Genomic DNA, 25,877 nt, shown 5'->3' with positions numbered 1-25,877 from the left:
GCCTCCTCCCATCCCCGCTCTAGTTTCGGCAGCGGCCCCCTCTCCACCCCCCTCGCCCCCCCCTCCTCCCCCCCGCCCGCCTCACCTCCCCGGGAGGCCCTGGCAGTCCCCTGGCATTCACCTGCAGTCTGGATGGCGCTGAGCACCGACCTCGCTCGAGCACCACAGAGGAGACTTACCATGCCGATTCGGGCTTCACGGATATCATCTATCCGCCGCAGTCGGCTGAGTCGCCTCGCCATTAGACAGTGCTCGGAGGCTTTGATTACGCCTTCACACAGCTTTTTGGAGCAGAGGGCCCCCATGAGCCAGCACCCATCCGAGTTCATGTAGTGATACCTCCGGCCCACGGGGAGGAGGCACTTGATTCAGCGGTGGCCTTCTCCTTCCCTCTATGTGGCCCATGCGACCGGGAGTGGACTCTAGAGCTCGCTCTTAGCACTTTGAAGACTTAGGCAGTTGAGTTTTCTCATCATGTGAGCGATCTGGAGGTGACAGATGTGATAGGCCGACTATGGGAGTTGGCTCATTTTTTCTTGGATCCCGGAAGTGTGGATGCCTCAGGGATTCGTCATTTGGTCGTTCGCATAGTGGCAGACTTAGCACGCGACCCTGGATATGTATGTATACACGAGGTTGCTCTATCAGAGCGGGAGGCAGTCGCCATGGGCCACAGCCACTGGCGCCTGATCCGTGATTCCTGCAGTACACCGGGTGGGCAGATTCGCAGCCGCTCAGATGGGGACTACTCTCCATCCAAGCCGCTTGCGAAGGCCCGCCGTACGGCTGAGACAGCATCCACCTCAGCAGGTCATCCATGAGGATCATCTCATGGAATGTACAGGGCCTTGGCGGAGCACATTTTATACGCTATCGTGGTTGCTTGAGGCAGGAGCTTCAGAGATTCCTGGTTGGTGGCAGCATTGATATTTTGATGATGCAGGAGCACCACTTGGGTGAGAGCAGGATCCGGAGATATGGTTCGGTGATGCCTGGTAGATGGGACACCTTTTGGTCTGCAGGGTTTGGTCCTTTGGGTGGACAGGGAGGAGTATGCATGGTCATTGCAGATGTATGGCGGCAGGCCATTGTGGATCGAGGGATCATTGTGCCTGGTAGAGCACAGTATATCATTCTGAGGATGCATGATGAGCTATTGGGCGTGCTAAACGTCTATGCGCCCAACCATGCTAGTGCCAGAGCAGAGTTCTAGACCCAGGTTACGGATGCATTGCCGGAGGCCGCACATTGGTGTGTCGGGGGAGACTTCAACATGCTTGAGGACCCGGCCGATAGGGTGGGAGGCAGTCATGTTACAGTGCATGGCACGGAGCTTGCAGCTTGGGACCGGTTTTGCATGTCACTGAGGATCACTGATGCATGGCAGCATGGGGCCTTCTCCCGCTCTCAAGACAATCTTAGTTTCTCTCGGTCGGATCGCCGGCAGGGAGGGACTAATCTATCACGGATTGATCGCTTTTATGTGGGCGACTGGTTAGGGGAGGGAGGGGGCTCCGTCGGCATTCTCGCTGGCACCTCATTTTCAGATCATGCGCCAGTTATCTTGACATTGGAGGAGAGGACACGAGAGCCCAGCTTGCAGTTGAGGATCCCAGAGAGGGTACTTACAGATCCCACTCTCGTTGAGGACATTGAGAGGATCTGGCATGATAGTCAGTGCTCTGACCAGGATGCAGCAGGCCAGTGTGCCCAGGGACTCATCGAGCTTAGCTCTTTTTTGCACGCTGCAGCTTTGACACGACTGGGAGAGATTCGCAAGCGGGAGCATCGGCTGAGACGCAGCCTTGCTTCGCTTCAGCGCCTTCAGGAGCCACAGCCTGCATGTGAGTGGGTGGCGTCCCAGCTGAGCCAGGCACGCCAGGAGGTTAGAGAGGCAGAGGAGCAGAGACATGAGTTTTACTATCGTCGTCAGGCCTCTCAGTGGACGCAGCTTGGTGATAGAGTGACTGGGGAGTTTTTTGAGATCACTGGACCCCGCCATGCTCGAGCAGGAGTCCGTCAGCTTGGTAGGCCGGATGGATCGGGAGCTACTGAGCCCGAGGAGATCAGAGCCATTGCCACTGCATTCTATAGAAACCTGCTTTCAGCGGAGCCAGCCACTGAGGATCGGGATGCTTGCAGACACACTGTGTGGGCCCATGTGCAGAGGAGGGTCACAGATCGTATGCGTACAGTTCTTGGTGCGCCTCTTTCAAAGATTGAGCTTGCCGAGGCCTTGAGGGTCCTGCCGCGACATAGTTGCCCAGGGGAGGACGGACTGATGCCGGCCTTTTTTATGCGCTATTGGGACCTTTTGGGGCCAGGCCTCCGCAGGGGCTTTCAGCATGTTTTGGACACTGGGGTGATGCCACGGAGCTTTTCAGAGGGCTTGATCTTTCTTATCCCCAAGGGGGAGGGAGTATCAGATGATATTCGGCATTGGAGACCTATTACGATCCTCAATACTGTCTACAAGGTCTTAGCAAAGGCCTTGAGTTTGAGGATCCAGCCCTTCCTGGGGGAGTTGATCCATGCTACCCAGACAGGATTCGTCAAGGAGCGCAGTATCCTTGACAACATCTTTACTTTCTGGGAGGCGACGGCCCAAGCGAGATTTCTTGGTGAGGACTTGGTCGTGATGCTTCTAGATTTTGAGAAGGCATACGATAGAGTTGATTGGGGTTTCTTAGAGGGCACTATGCTTCACCTAGGCTTTCAGCCAGGCTGGATTAGAGGGGTGGCGGCTCTGTATTCCACAGCTCGTAGCCAGGTGTTGATTGCAGGAGGACGGGGGCCGAGTTTTGAGCTGACCAGATCAGTCCGTCAGGGGTGTCCCCTCGCCCCTTTTCTTTTTCTCTTCTTTGCAGAGGCTATGAGCATGTATTTGACGGCAGAGGAGGTTGGTTTGAGAGGACTCCAGCTCCCAGTCCGGGGGGAGGACCTCCTCGATGCTGAGTTTGCTTACGACATGGGCTTATTTTTGCATGGCCAAGAGGCCAATCTTCTTCGGGCAGAGCAGTCGCTCCAGGTTTTTAGTGCAGCTTCGGGAGCATTGATCAATTGGCGCAAGACAGTGGCCTTTTGGATCAGCAGCGCTCCCACTCCGGCATGGAGCCCGGACCCCGGTTTTAGATGGATTCCTCCTGGCACAGCAATGCGGTATTTGGGATGCCAGATTGGACTAGATTTGTCACCTGAGCAACAGATTGCCCCGCTTCTTCTGAGCATTCGGAAGAAGCTTTTGTATTGGAGTACAGCTCGACTATCCTTGGCTGGGAGGGTGGTGGTGGCAAATCAGGTGCTGTTAGCGACAATGTGGTACATTACGTCTTGCTGGATCTTTTCGAGCTCTTGTATCAGCCAGGTACAGAGGCTGATCAGGAACTTTCTTTGGTCTAGGCGGGACGGTCAGCCAGCCCGGGCAAAGGTTGCATGGGCAGTTATTACACTTCCGCTGGCTCAGGGAGACTTGGGCATTATAGATCCAGTCGATCAGAGTAGAGCCTTATTGGGAAAGCTTATTGTTCGGGGGCTGCTTCCAGGCGCAGAGCCGTGGAAAGAGCTTCTCTTGCAGCGGCTGCAGGCTCGGGCTCCCCCAGCAAGGGGCACTTGGGCACCAGAGATTCGCTGGATCTTCATAGAGATGAGGAGGACAGGCCTCAGTAGAGGATGGGAGGACAGATTTGCTTTGAGCATCCTGAGAGCTTGGGAGCTGCTGAGACCGGGGCTCTCTCAGCGACCTCCTTCTTGTGTTGAGGAGCGGGCCAGACAACCGCTCATCTGGAGCCCAACGGTTCGCACAAAGCAGGGTCATATGCTGGGTTCTCGGCCTCGTCTAGCCTAGGGACCTTTAGCGGCAGGCCCAGCACGTAGTTTTGGAGACTGGCAGGCCTTCTGCAGTCTCCCAGAGGAGATCCAGGTGGAGAGGCTGAGTCACTTCAGAGGGGGGTTGATTATGAGGGATGATATTCAGGAGGCACTCACAGAGGAGTGGTTCACGCCTTTCGAGCTAGTGGCCCCACGGTGGATGGGAGCCTTTACACAATTGGAGATCGTGATTGCTGTCAGAGCTTGCACTGAGGATGGCAGATGCCTCTACTATGAGATTCAGGATGAGGGCAGACTTCAGAGAGTGGAGGTGGAGTCGCCTTTGGTTGCAGAGTGCACCTTTCAGAGGATACGGGTACTGGCCGCCGCTTCTCGGAAGTGGCATATTGACCCCGACCCTGCAGATGTGCTCCCGGATTGGCGCATATGGGCATATGCAGCGCGCCCCTTGGCCCGGCTACAGTGGGACCCTGGGGAGTACGAGTGGCATGATCCTTATGCATCCCTTGAGGCCACAGAGATCACCTTTTTCCAGTATACTGTTCGGCTCAGGCGGCATATTTTGACGGCGAGGAGGATGGTCTCTCCAGCTGCAGCGGGGCACTGGCGGCTACAGGGACTCTCACAGGAGTTCCTGGAGGATTTTTGGGCCCGGCTGTCACGTGCATCCCGCACTTGGATGCCACGTAGACATTTCTGTACAGAAGGTGCAGGACCTGGGATGGTGAACTGGTCCCATGTGAGCCCAATCCGGGACAAGTCAGCCAGGGATCCATCTCAGTCGTCCGAGGTCAGGTGTGCATTGTCCTACACATGAGTCCAAGGTCAGGTGTGCACTGTCCTGCACATGAAACAGTGCCAGTCCGCGCTGTGAGTCTCCCTCTAGAATGATGTCAGATGTTCTATGTATCTAGTTTGCAACTGGATGCCAGACCTCTGTGGGCATGTAGGTTTGCATGTAGAGATGGGGCCAGCCCATAAGGCTACCCCAGTGCGAAGGTTTGCACTCTTAGTGTGGGCATGGGGGAGATGTAGAACCACCCCCCAAGGGGCCAGGAGGGCCCAGGCTGTGCCCACCAGCCATGGCATGGGCTGGAAGGGCTGTCGGCCAGCCCTAGTGCTTCTGGACAGGCAGCCGACAGGGCTAGAAACCCTACCCATCAGGTCGGCCAGGTGTAGGGGGAAGTCCCACACCCATGCGCAGAGTGCCCAGCAGGCATGCGCAGAGTGGCTAGCAGTTTACAATAGTGTGAAAGCACAATATTACTAAAGACATGGTCGTGAGGCTTAATAAAGCTGGCCGACTGGATGATAAAGGGAGTATAAATACTCCAGCCAAGAATCAATGAAGGCATCTCATAATTCACCAAGTGCTCCAAGCAAACAAGGGCCAGGACAGCCAAGAACTTGCTAAAGCAAAGGGGTGAAGGACTGAAGGTCAAGGGCAGGTTTTCCAGCCAAGAAAAGGTCAAGTACTTTGTATTTGTTTTCAGATTTACATCATTCTAATAAAGCAAATACACCATCCATGGTGGGGGCCCTACAGAGGGTAATTGGGACCCAATACTGTGTCCTCTCCATCTCCCCTTTCTCTCTCTATTTTCTGCACATCGTCTTTCAGTTTGTGCGTTAATTCCGTCGCGAAAAGAGTGCTGATTTCTGAGTTTTGAAGTACCGATCCTTCTCCGAAGCTTCCGCATATTACAGTGGTATCAGAGCTCACTTCAAGGACGAAGATTCAGCAAAGAAAACCAGAAAATTTTTTCGCTCGTGTGGTTGGTTTTTAGACGCCGGTGGACTACCCTTTTCGGAGTGACTCCTGTCCCTCGAAGGACGGTTGGTTTTTAGCCTCCGGAAGCCTCCGGAAGTCTCCCACACAGATAGTGGATGGTCAGATTGCGTTCTGGAAAGGAATTGCATTTTCCCGCTATGGCGAGTTTTGGCGACGAGAGAGAACCAGAACCATGGGACCAGAGTGCACCAAGCAGCCCAGCTAGGGCACCCGGCTTGAGTGTCACAGACATGTTCCAACAGATGATGCGAGCAATCGCAGACCAGACGACCAAGTTGGATGAGCAGAAGGCGCGGATTTTGGCTCTGGAGGAGCGTTCTCGCTCTCCAGCGTCGCGTTTTCCATCTCCTCCTCCCTCTCCTTCTGTATCCCAGATACCAGATCCTCGTCACTCACAGGGACCCTCTCGCGGGGTCACAGCCGCAGCCAAGCTCCTTGCTTGCAATGCAGATGCGTGCATTGGAGATTCGACAACGAGAAGACGACGCCATGCGACGAGTGGAACACGAGCGTTACCTCCGAGCTTTGGACGCCAGATTGACACCGGCGGCGCCCTCGAATCATTTTCCCGAGAAAATGAATTTCAATAAGTATAATGGTAAACTCGATCCCACTACTCTGTATTCATGGTTACATCAATTTGAAGCTTACTTTGCCGCAGTTAGGAAAACAGATATTGACAAAGTGATCTTAGCTAGTTGGTACTTGGAAGGTGAGGCCATCCCTTGGTGGACTCAGTGGGCTCATGCCCACACCAGAGCAGGTATGGCAGCTTATGTGTGGGACGAGTTCGTCTGCGACCTTAAGCAGCGGTTTCTACCGCCCCACTACCTTGAGCGACTCGAAGACGAGTTCAGGGGAGCGCGTCAGAACGCGCAACCAGTCCTTCAGTTTGCCAATAAAATTTCGACCTTGTGTCTGCAATTAGGCTTATCTGATACGGACAAGAAAGGGCAGTTTTTGTATGGCCTGGACATGCAAATCCAATGGGAGGTGCGTATGTTTAGGCCAGCCACCTTTGAGGACGCACTCTCGCTTGCGCAGAGTGCAGAAATGAAACACAATGGTGGCAAGCCCAAGACTTCCCAGCCGGCTTCTCCCAAGGCTAACGCCTCGGGGGGCAAAAGCCAGAACCAGACGGGGTCTTCCCCAGGACAGAGCCCGGGAGCCTTTGGCTCCAAGAACTCGAACAATGCGTCTAAAGCTTACTCCAGACCAACAAGCGGAGGCAGGCAAGACAGGTGGCAAGCTGAGTGCTGAGGAGCTTTCTCAGTACAGGAAGGAGGGTAGATGTTACTTTTGTCACACAAAAGGACATACTTCTCGGGATTGTCCGAAGAAACCTCCAAAGGCCGCCGCCGCCTCCACAGCTTCCGTGGTGAGCACAGCTCCCACACAGACCCCAGCGGCTACCCCTAGTTCTTCAACCCCCGGTGCTTCAGTTGGAGCAATTATTAGCCGGGAGCTCGAAGATAAGCAGAAGGGCGCCCATGACCAGGAGTATGAGCGCAACGAATTGCTCAAGTCCTTTGGCTACATAGGTGGCCAGAGAGTCGTTGTCTTGTTTGACAGCGGCAGCACGGAGGATGTGATCACGGAAGAGGCCGCTAGGCGTGCCCGTTTCGAGCTGACTCCGGTGGACAAACAGGTTGAGGGTTTTAGCACAGGTATGACAACGAGCGTCAAGTATGAAGCTCTAGGTGCTAAGTTAGTGAATTCAAGGCATAGAGTTTGTGCGTGACTTTATGGTTGCCCCTCTTGTAGGAGCAGACATAATTTTGGGTATCCAGTGGTTTCACAAGTTTCTTCCTGATGTCAAGTGGGACAAGCACACGTTCCAGATTGATCGGAATGTGTCAAACACCCCGGTGACCATTAAGTGTGAGCCAGGTATTCCAAACTTTCCGCTCATAAGCCACTTGCAGGCTAAGCGAGCAGTCAGGAAAGGCGCACAGTGTGCGATGATTTACATCCAGACAGCCGAGACGGTGGCCAGTGCTTCCGAGAAGTACTCGGTTCTCCATGAAAAGTTCCAGAAGATTTTTCTTCGGGACAGAGGATCACAAGATTGACCTCCTCCCAGGCTCGGAACCCCCGAGCAAGTTTTCGTATCGCCTTTCTAAGGCAATGGAATCGGAGTTGGACCGCCAACTCCAAGAATTGTTGCAAGCTGGCTTCATCCGCCCCAGCGTGTCGCCATTTGCAGCACCGATCTTATTTGTCAAGAAGAAAGATGGGTCTTCTCGGTTGTGTGTCGATTATCGTGCACTCAACAAGCTGACTATCAAGTGCAGATTCCCGATGCCTCGAATTGACTATATTCTCGAGAGGCTGAATGGAGCTAAGGTGTTCTCCAAACTGGATTTAAAGAGTGGGTACCACCAAGTACGGATTGTAGAGGGGGACATCCCCAAGACAGCCTTCCGTACAGAACGGGCCCACTATGAATTTGTGGTCATGCCATTTGGTTTGACGAACGCCCCAGCTACATTTAACCGCATGATGATGCGTATTTTCCGAGAGTTGATTGGAGTGTGTGTGTTCATATTTCTGGACGACATACTCATATTTTCAACAGGCCTTAAAACATTGGAAACATTTCCTGTATGGCCGTGACTTCGAGGTTCGCACTGACCATCAGGCATTGCACTGGATTCAGACGATGCCAAGTGCACAGTGGAGTGATCGACAACACCGCTGGAGTCAGATATTCCAGCAGTTCGGTGGTATGATTGAGTACCTTCCAGGAAAGACCAATCCAGTGGCCGATGCTTTGAGCAGGAAGGGACAAGTATCTGCGATTCAGACCACTAGACTTGACCTTGTTGGTACAGGACTAGAAGACATGAAGCACACGTACGCGGATTCCGAGGAATTCGGTACGCAGTGGGAACAGGCATTGGATGCCACAGGACCATGCCATTTTCTGATACGCGATGGTTGGCTTTTCTACAAAGGCCGACTATGTGTCATGAAATCATTCCGGGCAGCTCTTCTCCATGATGCCCATGACGCCATTACAGGTGGTCATAGGGGCATGAATTCGACTCTGGAGAAATTAGAACGGCAATACTATTGGCCAAAGATGAGGCGTGATGTGTTTACATATGTACAACGCTGTGACATTTGTCAAAAGGTGAAAGCTACTCGTGGAAAGAAGATAGGGTTGTTACAGCCTTTGCCAATTCCTGAGGGTCCTTTCCAGGACATTTCGATGGACTTTGTCACGAATCTGCCTCCCAGTCCGAGTAAGCGTAATACACAGTGTTTAACTATTGTTGACAGGTTCAGCAAATTTGTTATGCTTATTCCTTGCAAGGCCAATGTGACCGCCGAGGATGTTGCCCAGCTATTCATTCGGCATTGGTACCCGATTGGTGGGATTCCTAGGACCATAGTGTCAGACCGAGATGCCAAGTTTACCAGTCATTTTTGGAGGGCATTGTTTGATAATTTTGGTACTAAGTTGAATTTTTCCAGTGCATTCCACCCACAGACAGATGGCCAAACAGAGATATACAACCAGTTGGCCTTTGATGTGCTGAAGTGTTATGTCCACGATCAGCAAGCTATTGGTAGGACTCCATATGAGGCAGCGTTTGGAAGGCCTTTCCAGTCGTTGTTAACCAGGACTTCGTCTTCAGTACCGGAGGCGAACAGAGTGACGGAGTCTTACCAGGAGATCCTAGAGTCCGTTAAAGACAGATTGGCGCAAGAGGCCTACACTCAACGGGCCAATAAAGACCAAAGGGACATGAAGTTTTCGGAAGGGGATTGGATGTATCTTCGGATTATGAAGCAAAGATTGAAGCAGGTGGGCAAGCGATGCCCAAAGTTGTCCTTCAGGAGCTTCGGACCATTTCCCATCCGAAAAAAGATTAATGAGGTGTCTATGCAGTTAAAGCTACCTCCGAGTTGGACTATGCACGATGTATTTCATGTCACTTGGTTAAAGCCATATGCAGGTCCACCCCCTTCAGAGGTCAAAGACGAAGCGGAACCAGACATTATTGATGAAGCAGAAGTAATGGTTCCAGAACAGATCCTTCTGCACCGTTTCAAGCATGGCTCACGCCGAAGACTACGACAGTTTCTCACGAAATTTCAGGACCGAGGAACTCATGAAGCGGTATGGCTCGACAAAGAATTTTTCGAAGACTATCCGGCATTATTGACGGATTATTTGGAGGCTATGCAACTTCCGTCAAGTTAAGCAAAAGGGGATGTCACGTGCATCCCGCACTTGGATGCCACGTAGACATTTCTGTGCAGAAGGTGCAGGACCTGGGATGGTGAACTGGTCCCATGTGAGCCCAGTCCGGGACAAGTCAGCCAGGGATCCATCTCAGTCGTCCGAGGTCAGGTGTGCATTGTCCTGCACATGAGTCCAAGGTCAGGTGTGCACTGTCCTGCACATGAAACAGTGCCAGTCCGCGCTGTGAGTCTCCCTCTGGAATGATGTCAGATGTTCTGTGTATCTAGTTTGCAACTGGATGCCAGACCTCTGTGGGCATGTAGGTTTGCATGTAGAGATGGGGCCAGCCCATAAGGCTACCCCAGTGCGAAGGTTTGCACTCTTAGTGTGGGCATGGGGGAGATGTAGAACCACCCCCCAAGGGGCCAGGAGGGCCCAGGCTGTGCCCACCAGCCATGGCATGGGCTGGAAGGACTGTCGGCCAGCCCTAGTGCTTCTGGACAGGCAGCCGACAGGGCTAGAAACCCTACCCAGCAGGTCGGCCAGGTGTAGGGGGCAGTCCCACACCCATGCGCAGAGTGCCCAGCAGGCATGCGCAGAGTGGCTAGCAGTTTGCAATAGTGTGAAAGCACAATATTACTAAAGACATGGTCGTGAGGCTTAATAAAGCTGGCCGACTGGATGATAAAGGGAGTATAAATACTCCAGCCAAGAATCAATGACGGCATCTCATAATTCACCAAGTGCTCCAAGCAAACAAGGGCCAGGACAGCCAAGAACTTGCTAAAGCAAAGGGGTGAAGGACTGAAGGTCAAGGGCAGGTTTTCCAGCCAAGAAAAGGTCAAGTACTTTGTATTTGTTTTCAGATTTACATCATTCTAATAAAGCAAATACACCATCCGTGGTGGGGGCCCTACAGAGGGTAATTGGGACCCAATACTGTGTCCTCTCCATCTCCCCTTTCTCTCTCTATTTTCTGCACATCGTCTTTCAGTTTGTGCGTTAATTCCGTCGCGAAAAGAGTGCTGATTTCTGAGTTTTGAAGTACCGATCCTTCTCCGAAGCTTCCGCATATTACACCGGCTCTGGGCTAGTCAACAGGCCCGCAGGATCTGGACTTTCCAGTGGCTGGTCGCCCACAGGGGCTCAGCAGTTGGCACCTGGCTTGTTTACAGCGGTCTTCCGGCGGCCTGCGTCCGATGCGGCCACCCTATGGAGACACAGAGACATTGCTTATGGGATTGCCCTCAGGCGCAGCAGATTTGGCTGCGGATGCTGCGTATTCTGGCCCCCCTCTCTCCAGAGGATATGTTTACGTGGGGTGCCGCTGCTTGGTCGACTTCGTCAGGGCCTCCTATGGGCTATGAGATGGAGCAGGACAGTCAGGCCATCACATTCATTAGGGGCCAGCCTCGCCTGGTTCCGTCATCGGATTTCTCGTCCGCCAGCTGGACACAGGAGAGGGATTTACGATGGGAGCTCCTCAACAGCCTCACCATCTGGTTCACTTGGAGGGCCCGGTGTTTCAGGGCCTTTGAGGGGAGACTGGAGCCACCAGCTGTCACCAGCCTGGACATTTCCCAGTCTGAAAGGGGTCTGGTGGACTCCAGGATGTTTAAATATTTGGAAAGTACAAGCTTTGGGAAGGGGGGATTATCCTAGAATACAAAGGACCACACTCCTAAAATTTAGGAGAGTTGCTATTTTTGGCCCGACTCCGATGGAAATTCTATTCGCGTCATTCCATCTGGAATTGAGCAGATATCAAGAGTTGGCAAAGTGCCTATGACAGAATGTCTACCAGTTGGGATATTTTTAGAGGTAAAGATTATGGAAGGACCCATCTCTTAGATTGGGACATGTAGCAAGAAAGTGAACCAAAGTGAGACAAGTGGCCTGACACTTGTTAGAAAATGGATCAAAGTGAGACAAGTGGCCTCACACTTGTCACTTCAGCTATTGTGTGGCTCTCCACTTGTCATTGTAGCCTTCTCTTGCCATTTTAGCTCATGGGAGGCCCAAATCTATAAATTGGAGCCCTCTCTCTTCATTAATGGAGGCTCTCTTGCTGCACACTAGCCTCTACCACCGTTGAAGGCTTCTCTAATGATGGCTACTCTCTTTCTCTCTCTCTTGAAGGCTGCCCATGAAGAATACCGGCTGTTGGGGACTGTTTTGGAGGCTTCCATCGCGAAGAAATACTTAAGGCAAGGGTATTTAATCATTTATTATGATTTCTAGCCATTGTACTTGTTGTACCAGCATTTGTACTTGCTGTACCTGCTGTACCCAGCCCTTGTACTGGCTGTACCAGCTTCTGTACTTGCTATACCACCCATTGTATCAGCTGTACCAGCTTTTGTACTTGTTGTACCTACTGTACCAACCACCGTACCGGCTGTACCAGCCACTGTACCTGCTGTACCAGCCCTTGTACTGGCTGTACCAGCTTCTGTACTTGCTGTACCACCCATTGTACCAGCTGTACCAGCTTTTGTACTTGTTGTACTTGCTGTACCAGCCACCGTACCGGCTGTACCAGCCACTGTACCTGCTGTTCCAGCCACTATACCGGCTGTACCAGCCATTGTACCTGCTGTACCGGCTGAACGGAGAGTTGTACTTGCTGTACCCTCTCTATTGCATGAAGACCCGTGGTTTTTGGGGAAGAATCAGTACCCACACGGAGGTATATGGATTATATTATTGGCTCGGCATTTCTACAGCCTATGTTCCGGCTCAGTTGCCTTGTGTTGGGCTGTGTTATGGCATTTGTATATGGATAATCCGGCATCTCCCGTGGGGAGAGTAAGGCCCTCAAAGCTTGTACATGATATTATTCTCCTTGGGTAATAAAATACTCCAAGGAGGGGGTCGGCCCATTCCGGCCTCTATGCGGTGTCACACGTGCAAGCTCCATTTTCAGCATTTGTGGATGTTTTGTCCAGCTTTATGTTTTATGCAAAGTGATGATGGATATGTGTTAAGGCTGTGGCCATGTTTAAATGTTTTAATATGCATTGATGGTATCAACAAGTGTGTCAAAGGCCCTAGTCCCCTGGGCACCCGCTGCGAGTTTCATTGGTATCAGAGCATAGGCTTTCTTGGAAGCGGAGGCTTCCTTCTATCAATAAGGAAGAGAAAAGATCTCAAGTGGGGACCACACTTACCATCATTGCTGTTAGGCATGGCCAGCCGCTTCATAGCTTATGAAGCAAGAGCATGAGCAGTAGACAGCTTGTTGATCTAAGGATTTATGAATTCACAGAATTTTATCGTGGAAGTATGGAGTTGGCTTTATGTGCACACGTTTAGCACTCTTTTCATATGGATATTGTGGATTATATTATCAAGCTTACAGGCAAGCTATATGGAGATATATCTCAGGATATCTTAAGGATATGGTGATGAGATAATTCTTTTGGCTTCATGACCAACCTGGCAAAGAAAAGCTAAGTATACTTTTTTGCAAAGTTAGTGCTTTTGCTATGAAGTGTTTTTTATGTTCACTAACCCTTGTATAGCTATGCAAGGAGAAAGGTGTTATTGTTTGCCTTGAGATGGTTTCAGGGAAACATTATTTATGGCTCCCTTTATTGGGATGGATTATATCTATGGAGATTTCTTTCTTGGACGAGATTTATATGGATATTGGGCTTCACAAGCAATTTCTATGGACGAATCTGTCCGAGTTTATAGAGAAGAAATCTTTGGTTATCTCATAGATATGATGCTTTTATGGATAAAGTCCACCTCTACTCCAAGGTGTGTGGTTAGCACGGAGTATGTGGTAAGACTTATGGTATACAAGGATTATGGTATACAGGTCAATGGATTCCTGGACTTCTTTTCTAGGGATTTGGATCCATCCTCAGGTTTATGGATTATGTTTATGGCTCCCTTTTACTGGGATGGATTATTCTTTTTGGCTCCCTTTATTTGGGATGCATTGGACTTATGAAACTCGTGATTCACATACCCTGTGTAGTGTTCTCTTGTCCTACGTGCTCTCTTGAAGATTGTTTCTACCACGTGAGGATGGAACAATAGAGAGCATATGGAAGGGAACATGGGCACTTCAAAGGGTAGTGGCAAGCACAACATACCCTGTGTAGTGTTCTCTTGTCCTACGTACTCTCTTGAAGATTGTTTCTACCATGTGAGGGTGGAACAATAGAGAGCAGATGGAAGGGAACATGGGCACTTAGAGAGGGCAGTGTGAGTTGGTGGCCGAAATGCCTACAAACTATTGGTGGCCGAAATGCCTATAAACTATGTGTAGCAGAAATGCTTATGGAACACCAGGTTATCTATGCCTGCGACGAGTGATTGTTTTCAGGACTCCTTGTTTAGCCGCCCTGTGTAGTATTTCTCTTTTCCTAAGTGCTCTTCAAGATGTTGCTACCTTGCTTGGTAGAACATAGAGCCAATGGTAGAGAATATGGACACTGAAGTCGGGCCGGGCGTCAAGGCAGCTCCTTGGTGATCTACATCGACATACCATTGTTTTCTAAATGCTGAATTTCATATGCATTGGCATGGAGGATTTGGCAATGGATGCCCGTGAAGCTATGTATTGAATTTCTCCAATAGTAATACAATTTACTCAAGGGAGGGATCGGCCGTTCCGGCTCATTGTGTGTCTCTTGTAAGCCCACCTCTCATCCAAGGTGTGTGGTCAGAGTACCAACACGGAGTGCAAGTGGTAAAGTGGACATGACGTGACTTGTGTCTATGCCAAGGGTCATGTGGACCGATGTCTTGTTTGCAGGAGACTTATTTACTTGGGACATGGATTATGATATCTGGACTTATGGGACTGTTTTGTCTCGCCCATTTACTTGGGACATGGAATATGATATCTGGACTTATGGGACTGATTTGTCTCGCCCATTTATCTTGGGACATGATTATGATATCTAGACTTATGGGACTGTTTTTGTCTCGCCCATTTATCTTGGGACATGATTTTGATATTGGTATTATGGAGACTTATTTAGTCTCGCCCATTTCTTTGGGACATGGATTCTTCAGTTATATTGGATTTTTGAGACTGTCTCGTCTCGCCCAATCGATGGGACATGATTATATCTTGAATATATGGCTTGAAGCTTAAAGTTGCGGACAACTTTTAAGAAGTTGGGGAGGATGTCACCAGCCTGGACATTTCCCAGTCTGAAAGGGGTCTGGTGGACTCCAGGATGTTTAAATATTTGGAAAGTACAAGCTTTGGGAATGGGGGATTATCCTAGAATACAAAGGACCACACTCCTAAAATTTAGGAGAGTTGCTATTTTTGGCCCGACTCCGATGGAAATTCTATTCGCGTCATTACATCTGGAATTGAGCAGATATCAAGAGTTGGCAAAGTGCCTATGACAGAATGTCTACCAGTTGGGATATTTTTAGAGGTAAAGATTATGGAAGGACCCATCTCTTAGATTGGGACATGTGGCAAGAAAGTGAACCAAAGTGAGACAAGTGGCCTGACACTTGTTAGAAAATGGATCAAAGTGAGACAAGTGGCCTCACACTTGTCACTTCAGCTATTGTGTGGCTCTCCACTTGTCATTGTAGCCTTCTCTTGCCATTTTAGCTCATGGGAGGCCCAAATCTATAAATTGGAGCCCTCTCTCTTCATTAATGGAGGCTCTCTTGCTGCACACTAGCCTCTACCACCGTTGAAGGCTTCTCTAATGATGGCTACTCTCTTTCTCTCTCTCTTGAAGGCTGCCCATGAAGAATACCGGCTGTTGGGGACTGTTTTGGAGGCTTCCATCGCGAAGAAATACTGAAGGCAAGGGTATTTAATCATTTATTATGATTTCTAGCCATTGTACTTGTTGTACCAGCATTTGTACTTGCTGTACCTGCTGTACCCAGCCCTTGTACTGGCTGTACCAGCTTCTGTACTTGCTATACCACCCATTGTATCAGCTGTACCAGCTTCTGTACTTGTTGCACCTACTGTACCAACCACCGTACCGGCTGTACCAGCCACTGTACCTGCTGTACCAGCCCTTGTACTTGCTGTACCACCCATTGTACCAGCTGTACCAGCTTTTGTACTTGTTGTACTTGCTGTACCAGCCACCGTACCGGCTGTACCAGCCACTGTACCTGCTGTTCCAGCCACTATACCGGCTGTACCAACCATTGTACCTGCTGTACCGGCTGAATGGAGAGTTGTACTTGCTGTACCCTCTCTATTGCATGAAGACCCGTGGTTTTTGGGGAAGAATCAGTACCCACACGGAGGTATATGGATTATATTATTGGCTCGGCATTTCTACAGCCTATGTTCCGGCTCAGTTGCCTTGTGTTGGGCTGTGTTATGGCATTTGTATATGGATAATCCGGCATCTCCCGTGGGGAGAGTAAGGCCCTCAAAGCTTGTACATGATATTATTCTCCTTGGGTAATAAAATACTCCAAGGAGGGGGTCGGCCCATTCCGGCCTCTATGCGGTGTCACACGTGCAAGCTCCATTTTCAGCATTTGTGGATGTTTTGTCCAGCTTTATGTTTTATGCAAAGTGATGATGGATATGTGTTAAGGCTGTGGCCATGTTTAAATGTTTTAATATGCATTGATGGCGAAACCACTGGATTCCTAAGATCATGTCACATCCCAAAAGAGGGGAGACAATGAAATCTCGCTAGAATAAGGCCTTTTGAACCTAAAAAGAAAACTGTTGTGCCCGGTGAGATATGTGGGTGCAGAGACTAGGTGTAAACCTGTCTACCTCCAAATGATAGGACACTAAGGTACAACATGAACTAAGGTACAGCTCATGTTGGTAGCCAATTGGGGAGAGATGGCATCCTCAGAACTGATGAACTGGCGGCCCTTGAGAGCCATAAGCTCGAATCAGGCTTTTCTGGTTGTCGCCTCACCCTCCTGTTGAGCATCAAGTACCACGGATGGCATGGGATGCATAGAAGGTAAGATCTGGACCGCATTGGTGGTAGCAGACGGGTTTGGAGGAGCGGGGGATATTGCGGCAACTGTGGCAGAAGGCTCTTTGGAGGATTACTCCGCTTGCCTTTTTGGACAAGCCTTCTTACCATGTCCAATGATATGACAGAAAAAACATCGGTTTTCTGATTGATACTGTCTTTGCTCCTCTGAAGGAAGATAGCCTCCACTGATGTCTGCTTTAGCCTTTTTCTCAAGGGTTTTCTTAGGCTTGGAGTCCTTACCTCCTAAATTAGAGTTAGGCTTGTTGTCTGTCTTTGTGTCTTTAGAAGACGGAGTACCTTTCCCTGATTGGGGTTTGGTACTAGACTAGGATGACTGCTTGGGCGTGCCTCCGTTCATCTTCATTTCTTCATTCTGAGCAAGAGTCAAAGCTCGGTCATATGTACAGGGTTCAAAGTTGCAAACTGTGATTCGGATGTTGGGATCCAATCCACGAATGAATTGCTCCATCTTGGCCTGCGCAGATAGCCCTAACTTTTGTGCTAAAGTAATAACCTTTCCGAAAAATTGAAGCACTGGAGACCCGTTCTGTCTGAGTCCATAGAACTCATCTGCCAGACCAGTCATATACTAGGGCGGGAGAAATCTGGTCTTCAGGTCATGAACAAATGTGTCCCAGCTAAAACTATGACACCTGTGGTCTCGTCTGTATGAAGATTAGACCAATGCTGCCACCAAGTGACTGCCTCACCTGTGAGATGGGGAGCCGCTACGTGGACTCTATCGTGAGGATCTAAGATCCTAGCTAATGGAAAATGAGCAGTAAATTAATGAATAAAGTGATTAACTGCTAAATGATCACACTTACTATCATACTTACTAAAATTTGGTTGACTTCGAATGACAGTAGTCGATACTGCGGACTATTGGCTGGTGGCACCTGAGGCTAGGGAAGCTGAAGAGAGGTGCTAGTATCTAAGATACATGGCCTCCTTTTCCCGTTGGTGCTCGAGTAACATACGTTCTTGATCAAGCTCTCGTTGGTGCTCCCGAGCGACGAGTTCAGCCTGACACCGGTCTTCTTCGATCCTGCGTTGGGCTTCCTCATAGTCCCGTCTATCTACTTTTTCTTGTTGTTTTCATGCTTCTGCTTCTGCTTTTTCTTTTCTCCGTCTAGCCTCGTCTTCTCTTCTTTGTTGTTCCATCTGAAAGAAGAGGGAGATGTAGTCGGGGGCTGCTGGAGGTGGAGAAGGACGTACTGCTATTGCCTCCAAGAGTTGGAGACGCTCCATGAGAAGCTGGTTCTAAGCTCTAAGTAGAGCTATGGTGTCTGCTATAGTCGGAAGAGCAAGGTCTCCTTCGGAGGAGACTTATTCCGACTGATGGGTACTCTCGTCTGTAGACATGATGCTGAAGTCGATGGTCGTGCCGGAATGCAATCTAACCATCCAAGGATGCCCTCACGCTAGGATACGGTGTGTGTGGACAAGCTGAATTTGATACCAGTGTAACATGCAATGGAAGTATTCGTAATTGAGGATCCTGTCACACAAATGCTCACACCGTCTTCTGTATCCTAAGTTTCACGAGTTTAGCAATCCACTTTAAGACTTCAAACTTTAAGAGATTTGAGAGAGAGAGAGAGAAATGGAAACTGTACACCGTGTGGGGTCCCGAATTACCCACTGAAGGGCCCCCTATCCCGTTACCGGAATAGTATTTGCTTTATTACTTTAAGGAGACTGATGGTGTGACTAATGATAAGCCAAACGCAAGATCTCTGAAGACCAAGAGTCGGGCTGAACTATACACGGCTGTAGAAACACCAATGATGTCCAATCTCGAGCCTATGCACTCTTCCCAATGGAATGAGGAAGGGCTGCAAATCTGAGGCTGAGATAGGGGCTGTTTGGGACTGTTCTAGGCTATGTATGAATGTTGTACATGAATATGAATGCTGAGTTTTACCTTCACCAAGTGGTTGTAGCAAAACGATGAAGAGATGAATGCTGAAAACTGGTTGTATGCAGAAAACGAAGCACTCCTATTTATACTACCTTGAGGCTGGTCGGTTGGCACTAGATGCTGGCCGACTACATAATAAATGCTACACGACTGATAAATGGTGTATAAATGCTGAAAATTGCGGAAAAAATACCAGATAAATCCTAATAAATACTAGATGATATCTGAGGAGTTCTGCAATGGTCTAGATGCAATGGATGAATGATATGCAATATGCAGACTTTCGAATGCAAACCCTAAGGTTTCTACTAACTCTACATGCATGAATGCGTCTCTTCAAGTGAGTTAAGGGACTTAGACTGACTGTCTAAGGTTGAGAATGACCTACGTAGCTCGTGCCTGACTTATCCTGGACTGAGGATTACAATGGGGTCACAGCGTACGACAAATAACATCCTGAAAGGTACTAATACTGTACAATGTTGCACTGATGATGATGAGCCAGCTTGTCACCATGCACTACAGTGCAGAGTGCATGTGACATCAACCATACAGAGTCATAGGCATTTCAGCCATGGAAGAATCCTTCTCATCTTTGAAATATTGATAAGCTTCCTTGTCCCTTCTCTTGAATTGTGGATGGCCTAGCCAAGTTTAATTAACATTAATAGTCTGTGTGGTCTCCACCTATGATCTTCCTTAAAGATGAAAAGAAGCCTGGCTCAAATACCAATATACCACCCAAGGGACTAGGGACTTGCACAAACTTTGACCACCATGAAGAAGATCATCCGTAAGTGGGACAAAGTAGATCAAAAGGACAATGAATCGGTGCATGCCTATGTTACAAAGTTTTGGAAGAACTACTTGGAGGTCTCACCATTTATGCACATTAGTGAGCCCGAAAAGAAGACAAAGCAACCCATCTCCCAATCATGTGCAAATATGCAGAAAAGACATACTTTGCAAGAGCTTATTGTTTCGGTCCTTGCCACTGAGCAATTCGAGCAAAAATTAAAGCATTCCGATAAGGATGATCATGCTAAAAAGGGCAAAGAAAGGGCTGTCCAAAACTAGCAAAAAGGTGGACAAGTAGTGCCAAAGGCGATGGGAAAGCTGAAAATACTTCATCTAAAGACAACAACAAGAGGCACAAGTTTGCCAGAGCAAAGAGAGCCATGGAGGGTGTGAATGACATCAAGCCATATGCTCCGGATGGACTCCACTGATGGGGTACAGGTCCCCTCAATGTCCTCGCTACAGCGTGCTCGCCAAATATGCCATGCAACAATACTGCTGCAAATCTCCCATCTCTGGCAAGAGCCTTAAGTCCGGTGAACAAAAGAGGGCACCGGAACTAGAGCTGTTGAAATTCGATGATGAGCAACCTGCAGTGCCAGTCCCGCATCATCCTCCTCATATGCCATGGCTGAGCCTCAGTGCCCCAAGTAACTGTGCGGGGGGGAAGCCCGGTTCATACCTCCAATGGCAAACCAAGTGCCAATTGCTAGGCTTCGGTGGGCGAACTGCCATAGAAAGAGTGTACTCTTCCGTGGTCAAAACCTGCCTCACAGCCTCTTCCTAGAAATCTGAAAGAAACTAAGGAGGAAGGCCCTCGGACTACCAATACCCCATTGCTGTTGGAGTGCCCTCAATCTCAGGCATCTAAATCTTGCGGCCCAGCCGTACTGTGTACTCAAAGAAGGCGATGCCGAGAGCCTCCTCTCTAGCAAAGGGATCCTGCCATGTCCTGCCACCAACTTGGACATTTGTATGAAGGGGGTCTGGTGGACTCTAGGACGTTTAAATATTTGGAAAGTACAAGCTTTGGGAATGGGGATTATCCTCGAATACAAAGTATCACACTCCTAAAATTTAGGAGAGTTGCTATTTTTGGCCCGAATCCTATGGAAATTCTATTTGCATCATTACGAGACTGGAATTGAGCAAATACCAAGAGTTGCCAAAGTACCTATGACAAATGGGCTACTAGCTGGGATATTTTTGACAAATGGGCTACCAACTGGGATATTTTTTAAAGATAGAGATTATGGGACGACCCATCTCTTAGATCGGGACATGTGGCAAGAAAGTGGATGAAAGTGAGACAAGTGGCCTCACACTTGTCACTTCAGCTATTGTGTGGCTCTCCACTTGTAATTATAGCCTTCAAATTACTCATGGGAGCCCCAAATCTATAAATTGGAGCCCTTTCTCTTCATTAAGAGAGGTTCTCTTGCTGCAAACTAGCCTCTACTATGATGGTTGCTCGCATTCTTGTCTACAAGACTTTATGGAGAGTTCCTACACTCCTCCACTTCCCTCAACAGAAGGTTTCTCTATTTATATCGCCTTTTGATGGCTATGGTGAGCTATGTCTATTGATTTATGTACTATACTGGTTACATTATAGTGATGTGCTCGCTGATTTGAGGGTTGTGCCTATTGTACCAGCCATTGTACCTATTGTTCAAACCATTGTACTTGATGTACCAACCATTGTACTTCTTGTACCAACCCCTGTACTGGTAGTACATCTACTGCTGCACGTCGGGTAGAGTTTCCAGCTGGTACTTGCAGGTACAGTAGAGTTTCCAGCAGGTGTACTTGCAGTAGGGTTTCAGCAGGTACAGTACAGTTTACAGCCAGTACTTGCAGGTGCAGTACCGTTTCAGCAGGTGTACTTGCAGGCACAGTAGGGTTTCAGCCTGTTCTGCAGGTTCAATAGGGTTAGGATCCAGATTCATGAGCAACGGCAACCACTAGGCCTCCCAAGGCATCTCCTCCCACTTCCTCCATGGTTTTTGGAAGCATCTGTGGGACAGCTATCGGCCAAGGAAGGTCACTCTCTTCCTCTGGCAGCTAGCCCACCGCAGCCTTGCTATCAGCACTTGGTTGGCCATCGTAGGACGACCTGCACAGTGTGTGCGATGCAGCCACCCCACGGAGTGAGTGGCATTGCCTTTAGGACTGTCCCAAAGCGCAACAGGTCTAGCAAACGATCGTTTGCCTAAACACAACAGTGCGATCCGTGTCGCATACTATACCTAGGGGCGGTTGCCTAGGTGATTGAGGCTAGCCCAGCTCTCCTAGGAGGAGACAGATGGGCACGCCCTCCAACTCTCACTGCAGGATTGATACAGTTTCCACCCCCGACAGGCCGTTAGAGCCCTGATCTCTTGACAAAAGTTTGAGATGGGAGATTGTCAGCAGCATAGCTGCCTGGTATATATGGCAGGCCCGTTGTTGCAGCGAGGCCATCAAGGGTAGTCTCACCGGCGGCCTGTAATGCCAAGTAATCTCACCGGCTTGATAAGTGAGACAGGGCCCTTGTGTCATGTGCACAGGAAGGCCTCTCGCCATCTATGCATGCGATTCGATCTGCATGAAGCTTTCCCCACTGACCGCAGAGGGTATGAATGATGTCAGTCCAAATGGAGCGGATGGACTCTAGTGTGCCTCCCCCCTCCCTTTTGTATGAGGTGGTTTCCCTCCAAGAGCAGCCGGCCATGGAGTGAATCTACCCTCCCCAGTTTGTTTTTTGCCTCTTATGCGGGTTATGAGTATGTATATTTAGCTCCCGGGCAGCTGATTTAGAAGGATCTCTTTCCCAGAAAAAACAAAAAGAACAGCCACACCTCAAATAGGGTGGCCAGCAGGTATACAAGTACAGCTAGTACTGGCAATACAGCAAGTGCAGCAGCAACTGACAGGGCTGTAAGAGCAAGTACAAGTAGGGCAGCAGCAACTTACAGGGCTGTAAGAGCAAGTACAGATAGGGCAGCAGCACAGTTGTATGGTCTCTTGGGGATGTGAATCAACATCTGTACAGGCAGCAAACAGGGTGGCGACGAGCAAAGAGCCTAGAGGGCTGTCCAGGGGTGGACCACCAGAGAGGGGCTGTCCATGAATACAGAAATGCACACAAGAAGATGTGACTGTTTTAAATTTGACGAGAAGGGTGATGAAGCTGAATATTGTGCGACTTTTTAATGTTTTGCAACATTAGGCTAAGGTAGGACATGCACAACTGCCCACCATGTGTTAGGAGAAAGATAACCACATAGATGTTGGCCAAACTGAAGTCCACAATTCATTTCTTTACATTTCTCATGTTCCCGGGCGCACAACCAAGTTGTCCAGCCAAATGGGTGTCAAGCCTAATTTTAAAAATAGGGTGTCCCCTCGATAATATGTCCAATCAGGAAAGTGCAATTTATAGCCTCATGGTAGTCATCCACAAGACAATAAACCATCAACTCCATCATGCATAGTATGGACCAGATACTACGACATCCCCACTAACGTCATCAATGCCCAATAGTGGGTGTGGAACTCGGTATCAATATATGCTCGCACACACACACCCCACGCGCGGGCACACACACACACATAAGAGCATACATTCACACAAAGGACTGTGTACAGAGTTTCTATCAGAGCTCCAGAGATACAAGGCAGACTCAACCATAATGAAGCCTAGCACAAGGATCATAACAAATAGAAAGAATTATTACAACAAAAAAGGTAGTTGATACCACTAAAGATAGAAAGAATTAACACAATATCAACTGGCTACAACTGTCCACTAATACAGCATAAAGATATACCTAGATGAATCAAGGAACATGCCCAAATTCACCTTATAAGAAAGTGCAATTTATAACCTCCTGGTAGTCATCCACAAGACAATAAACCATCAACTCCATCGTGCATAGTATGGACTAGATACTACGACATACCCACTAACGTCATCAGTGCCCAATAGTGGGTGTAGAACTTGGTATCAATATATGCTCCCACACACACACACACCACGCGCGCACACACACACACATAAGAGCATACATTCACACAAAGGTCTGTGACGTAAACTTGCAAGCATACTAGTATGTTGAAGCACCTTCTCAATAGGAGATTATGTCATCTTGCTTTAAATACGTTGAAGCACTCTCGTCTTGCTTTAACTACCCTGAATCCCACCACCATGTAACGCAACATGAAGGGTAGTGACCATTCCCAATAGAAATCCTTAGAAGGGGCTGAACTAATGGAGATAATCACCATCATAGGTCCTTGCCAAAGATCCTTCAAGAAGATCTTTGAATCCATTCTAATCACCATGGCAAGCTCTCATCCAGGAAAAAGATTACCACTACACATGACCCAACTTTAGGTTTTAAGGTGTGTGTAAGTTGCTCTATCAGATGGGACTTGGCTAAACATGATAGGTTAGATCATCATAAATAGATAAAATACTATACGATGTTTATAATTGAACATGGTAGCTCACAAACTCAGCCTACATTCAGACCAAGAAGAGACACTAGGATAGTCATCATAACACTAACAATAAGAATAGCTTCTACTAAAGGAGACAATGGACATCCCACCGCAGTAAAAATTACTTCCTTTAATTACTGCAGCATTTGTAGTTGCAAAGAGATCATACTGCCCAAGAGATTAAGCCACCACAACAAGCTCACAGAATCACAGACGTAGGTGCATCAATGCATTCGATAGTGTAAACATCTCTCACCTTTATCATCTACATGATCATATAGCATCATCAGTATCTTCCATATATTATAGCAGAGTGCAGGCTTAAGGGGGCTGTATTCATGAAAGTGTAAAACCAAGGCCTGCTCTGTTCATCTCCTAGTGGACTTCACTATCGCTATCACATTTGTAAATGAATCTTCATGCGATTAACTCAAGCAAAGTTAAGGGTCCAAGAATTATTCGTACAAGAAAAATTGGTGAGAAAGCTAGTTCATTCTGAATAAGTTGCACACAAAGAAAATTCCTGGAGAGCAGAGGCATACCTTATCAGCAATAGCAAGCAACTCCTCAGCTGTATTTACATCTGCAGCCAGGGACAGGTTGCTTTTCTTGTGCTCCATAATCTCAAACAGTCGTTTTCCTGTAGGATTCTGCGCAAGGAGAGCTCGGTCTCCATAGGATATTCTCTGCTTCCATGTGGCTGGTGCAGACGGCCCTTGGGGAGGGGGAGGGGCAGTGGCAGGCAGAGATGTCTGGTTCTCTGCAATAAACTGTTGCACTGAGGCGGCTATATCCTCGGTAAGCTTGCCATGCCTAACAAGAACCTCCACCATTTGTGTGAGGTTGAGAGCTGCATGGAGCTGAACTCCATTCTGCGCCAGGTTTGACGAGCCGCCCTGCTGTCTGTCGATGAGGACGACGGTGTCAGAGACCCTGAGACCGACGGCGACGAGGGGCGAGACGGTTTCAAGGACGGAGGCACCGCTAGTGACAAGGTCTTCGATGACAAGGCATGTCTGGTGCTCTGTGAGGACGCCTTCTATGGCCTTGCGGGTACCGTAATCCTTGACTTCTTTGCGACGCATGACCATGGGGATGTCATGGGCGAGTGAGATGGATGTGGCGATGGGCAGGGCGGTGTATGGCACGCCGCAGATGAGGTCGAAGTGGAGGGAGCTTACCTTGGCCCAGATGGCCTCTCCGACCTCCCGGAGCAGGGCAGGGAAGGAGACGATGACGCGCAAGTCGATGTAGATCGGGGAAGTTATGCCGCTCTTAAGCTTGAAGCTTCCGAACTTCACAGCCTCCGCTTCGTGCAAGGCCAGCACCAGGCTCTCCATCTGCGGCAGACCCATTTTGATGCTTGCACGAAGCAATGCTGAGAGGGCAGGGACGGGCGACAGAGGGAGGGGGGGGGGAGGGGGGGGGGGCTCGGTAGTGGAGTAGCAACCCTGTTAGGTGTGAAGCATATGCTCTACACGTGTAAATGAGTTGTACGAGTGTAGTAGACAGATTTGAGTCCATCCTTATGACTACATGGTTAAAGCAATACAGGAGTTGGAGCCCATTTATTTTGAGTAAGCACTTGGAAATTAAAAATAGGAAGATGCTATGGATGAGAAGATGGTAGCATTGGATGAAAATGTAACATGGGAGTTAGCGCCTTTGTCTAAGGAAAAGAAGGCAATTGGATGTAGATGGGTGTATAAGATCAAGCATAATTTGGATGGAACAGTGAGCAAATATAAGGTAAGATTGGTTATGTATAGACCTATGACATTAACCATGATGAGGAGACATTCACTCCCATTATTGAGAATGACAATTGTGAGAACTATCATTGCGGCTACAGCAAAGGGTTGGTCTTTACATCAAATAGATATTATAAAGAAT

At 48.9% G+C, this 25,877-nt stretch overlaps 1 protein-coding gene across 1 annotated transcript in view; it reads right to left on the bottom strand.

Moving 5' to 3' along the window:
- Nucleotides 1-25,469, bottom strand: part of LOC147605731 (uridine 5'-monophosphate synthase / UMP synthase (PYRE-F) (UMPS)) — a 57,396-nt gene extending 31,927 nt beyond the window's left edge. The window contains exon 1 of the mRNA XM_086793133.1: nt 24,527-25,469. Within this exon, the coding sequence (XP_086649259.1) occupies nt 24,527-25,339 (813 nt within the window). The 5' untranslated portion in view covers nt 25,340-25,469. The remainder of the gene's footprint in view (nt 1-24,526) is intronic.
- Between the last annotated feature and the right edge of the window lie 408 nt (nt 25,470-25,877).

The sequence above is a fragment of the Cibotium barometz genome, chromosome 59, assembly GCF_041138505.1.
Source record: "Cibotium barometz isolate CiBa-2024 chromosome 59, ASM4113850v1, whole genome shotgun sequence".
NCBI lineage: Eukaryota > Viridiplantae > Streptophyta > Polypodiopsida > Cyatheales > Cibotiaceae > Cibotium > Cibotium barometz.
The sequence above is the reverse complement of the archived record's forward strand: the minus strand, read 5'-3'. Positions and strand labels throughout refer to the sequence as shown.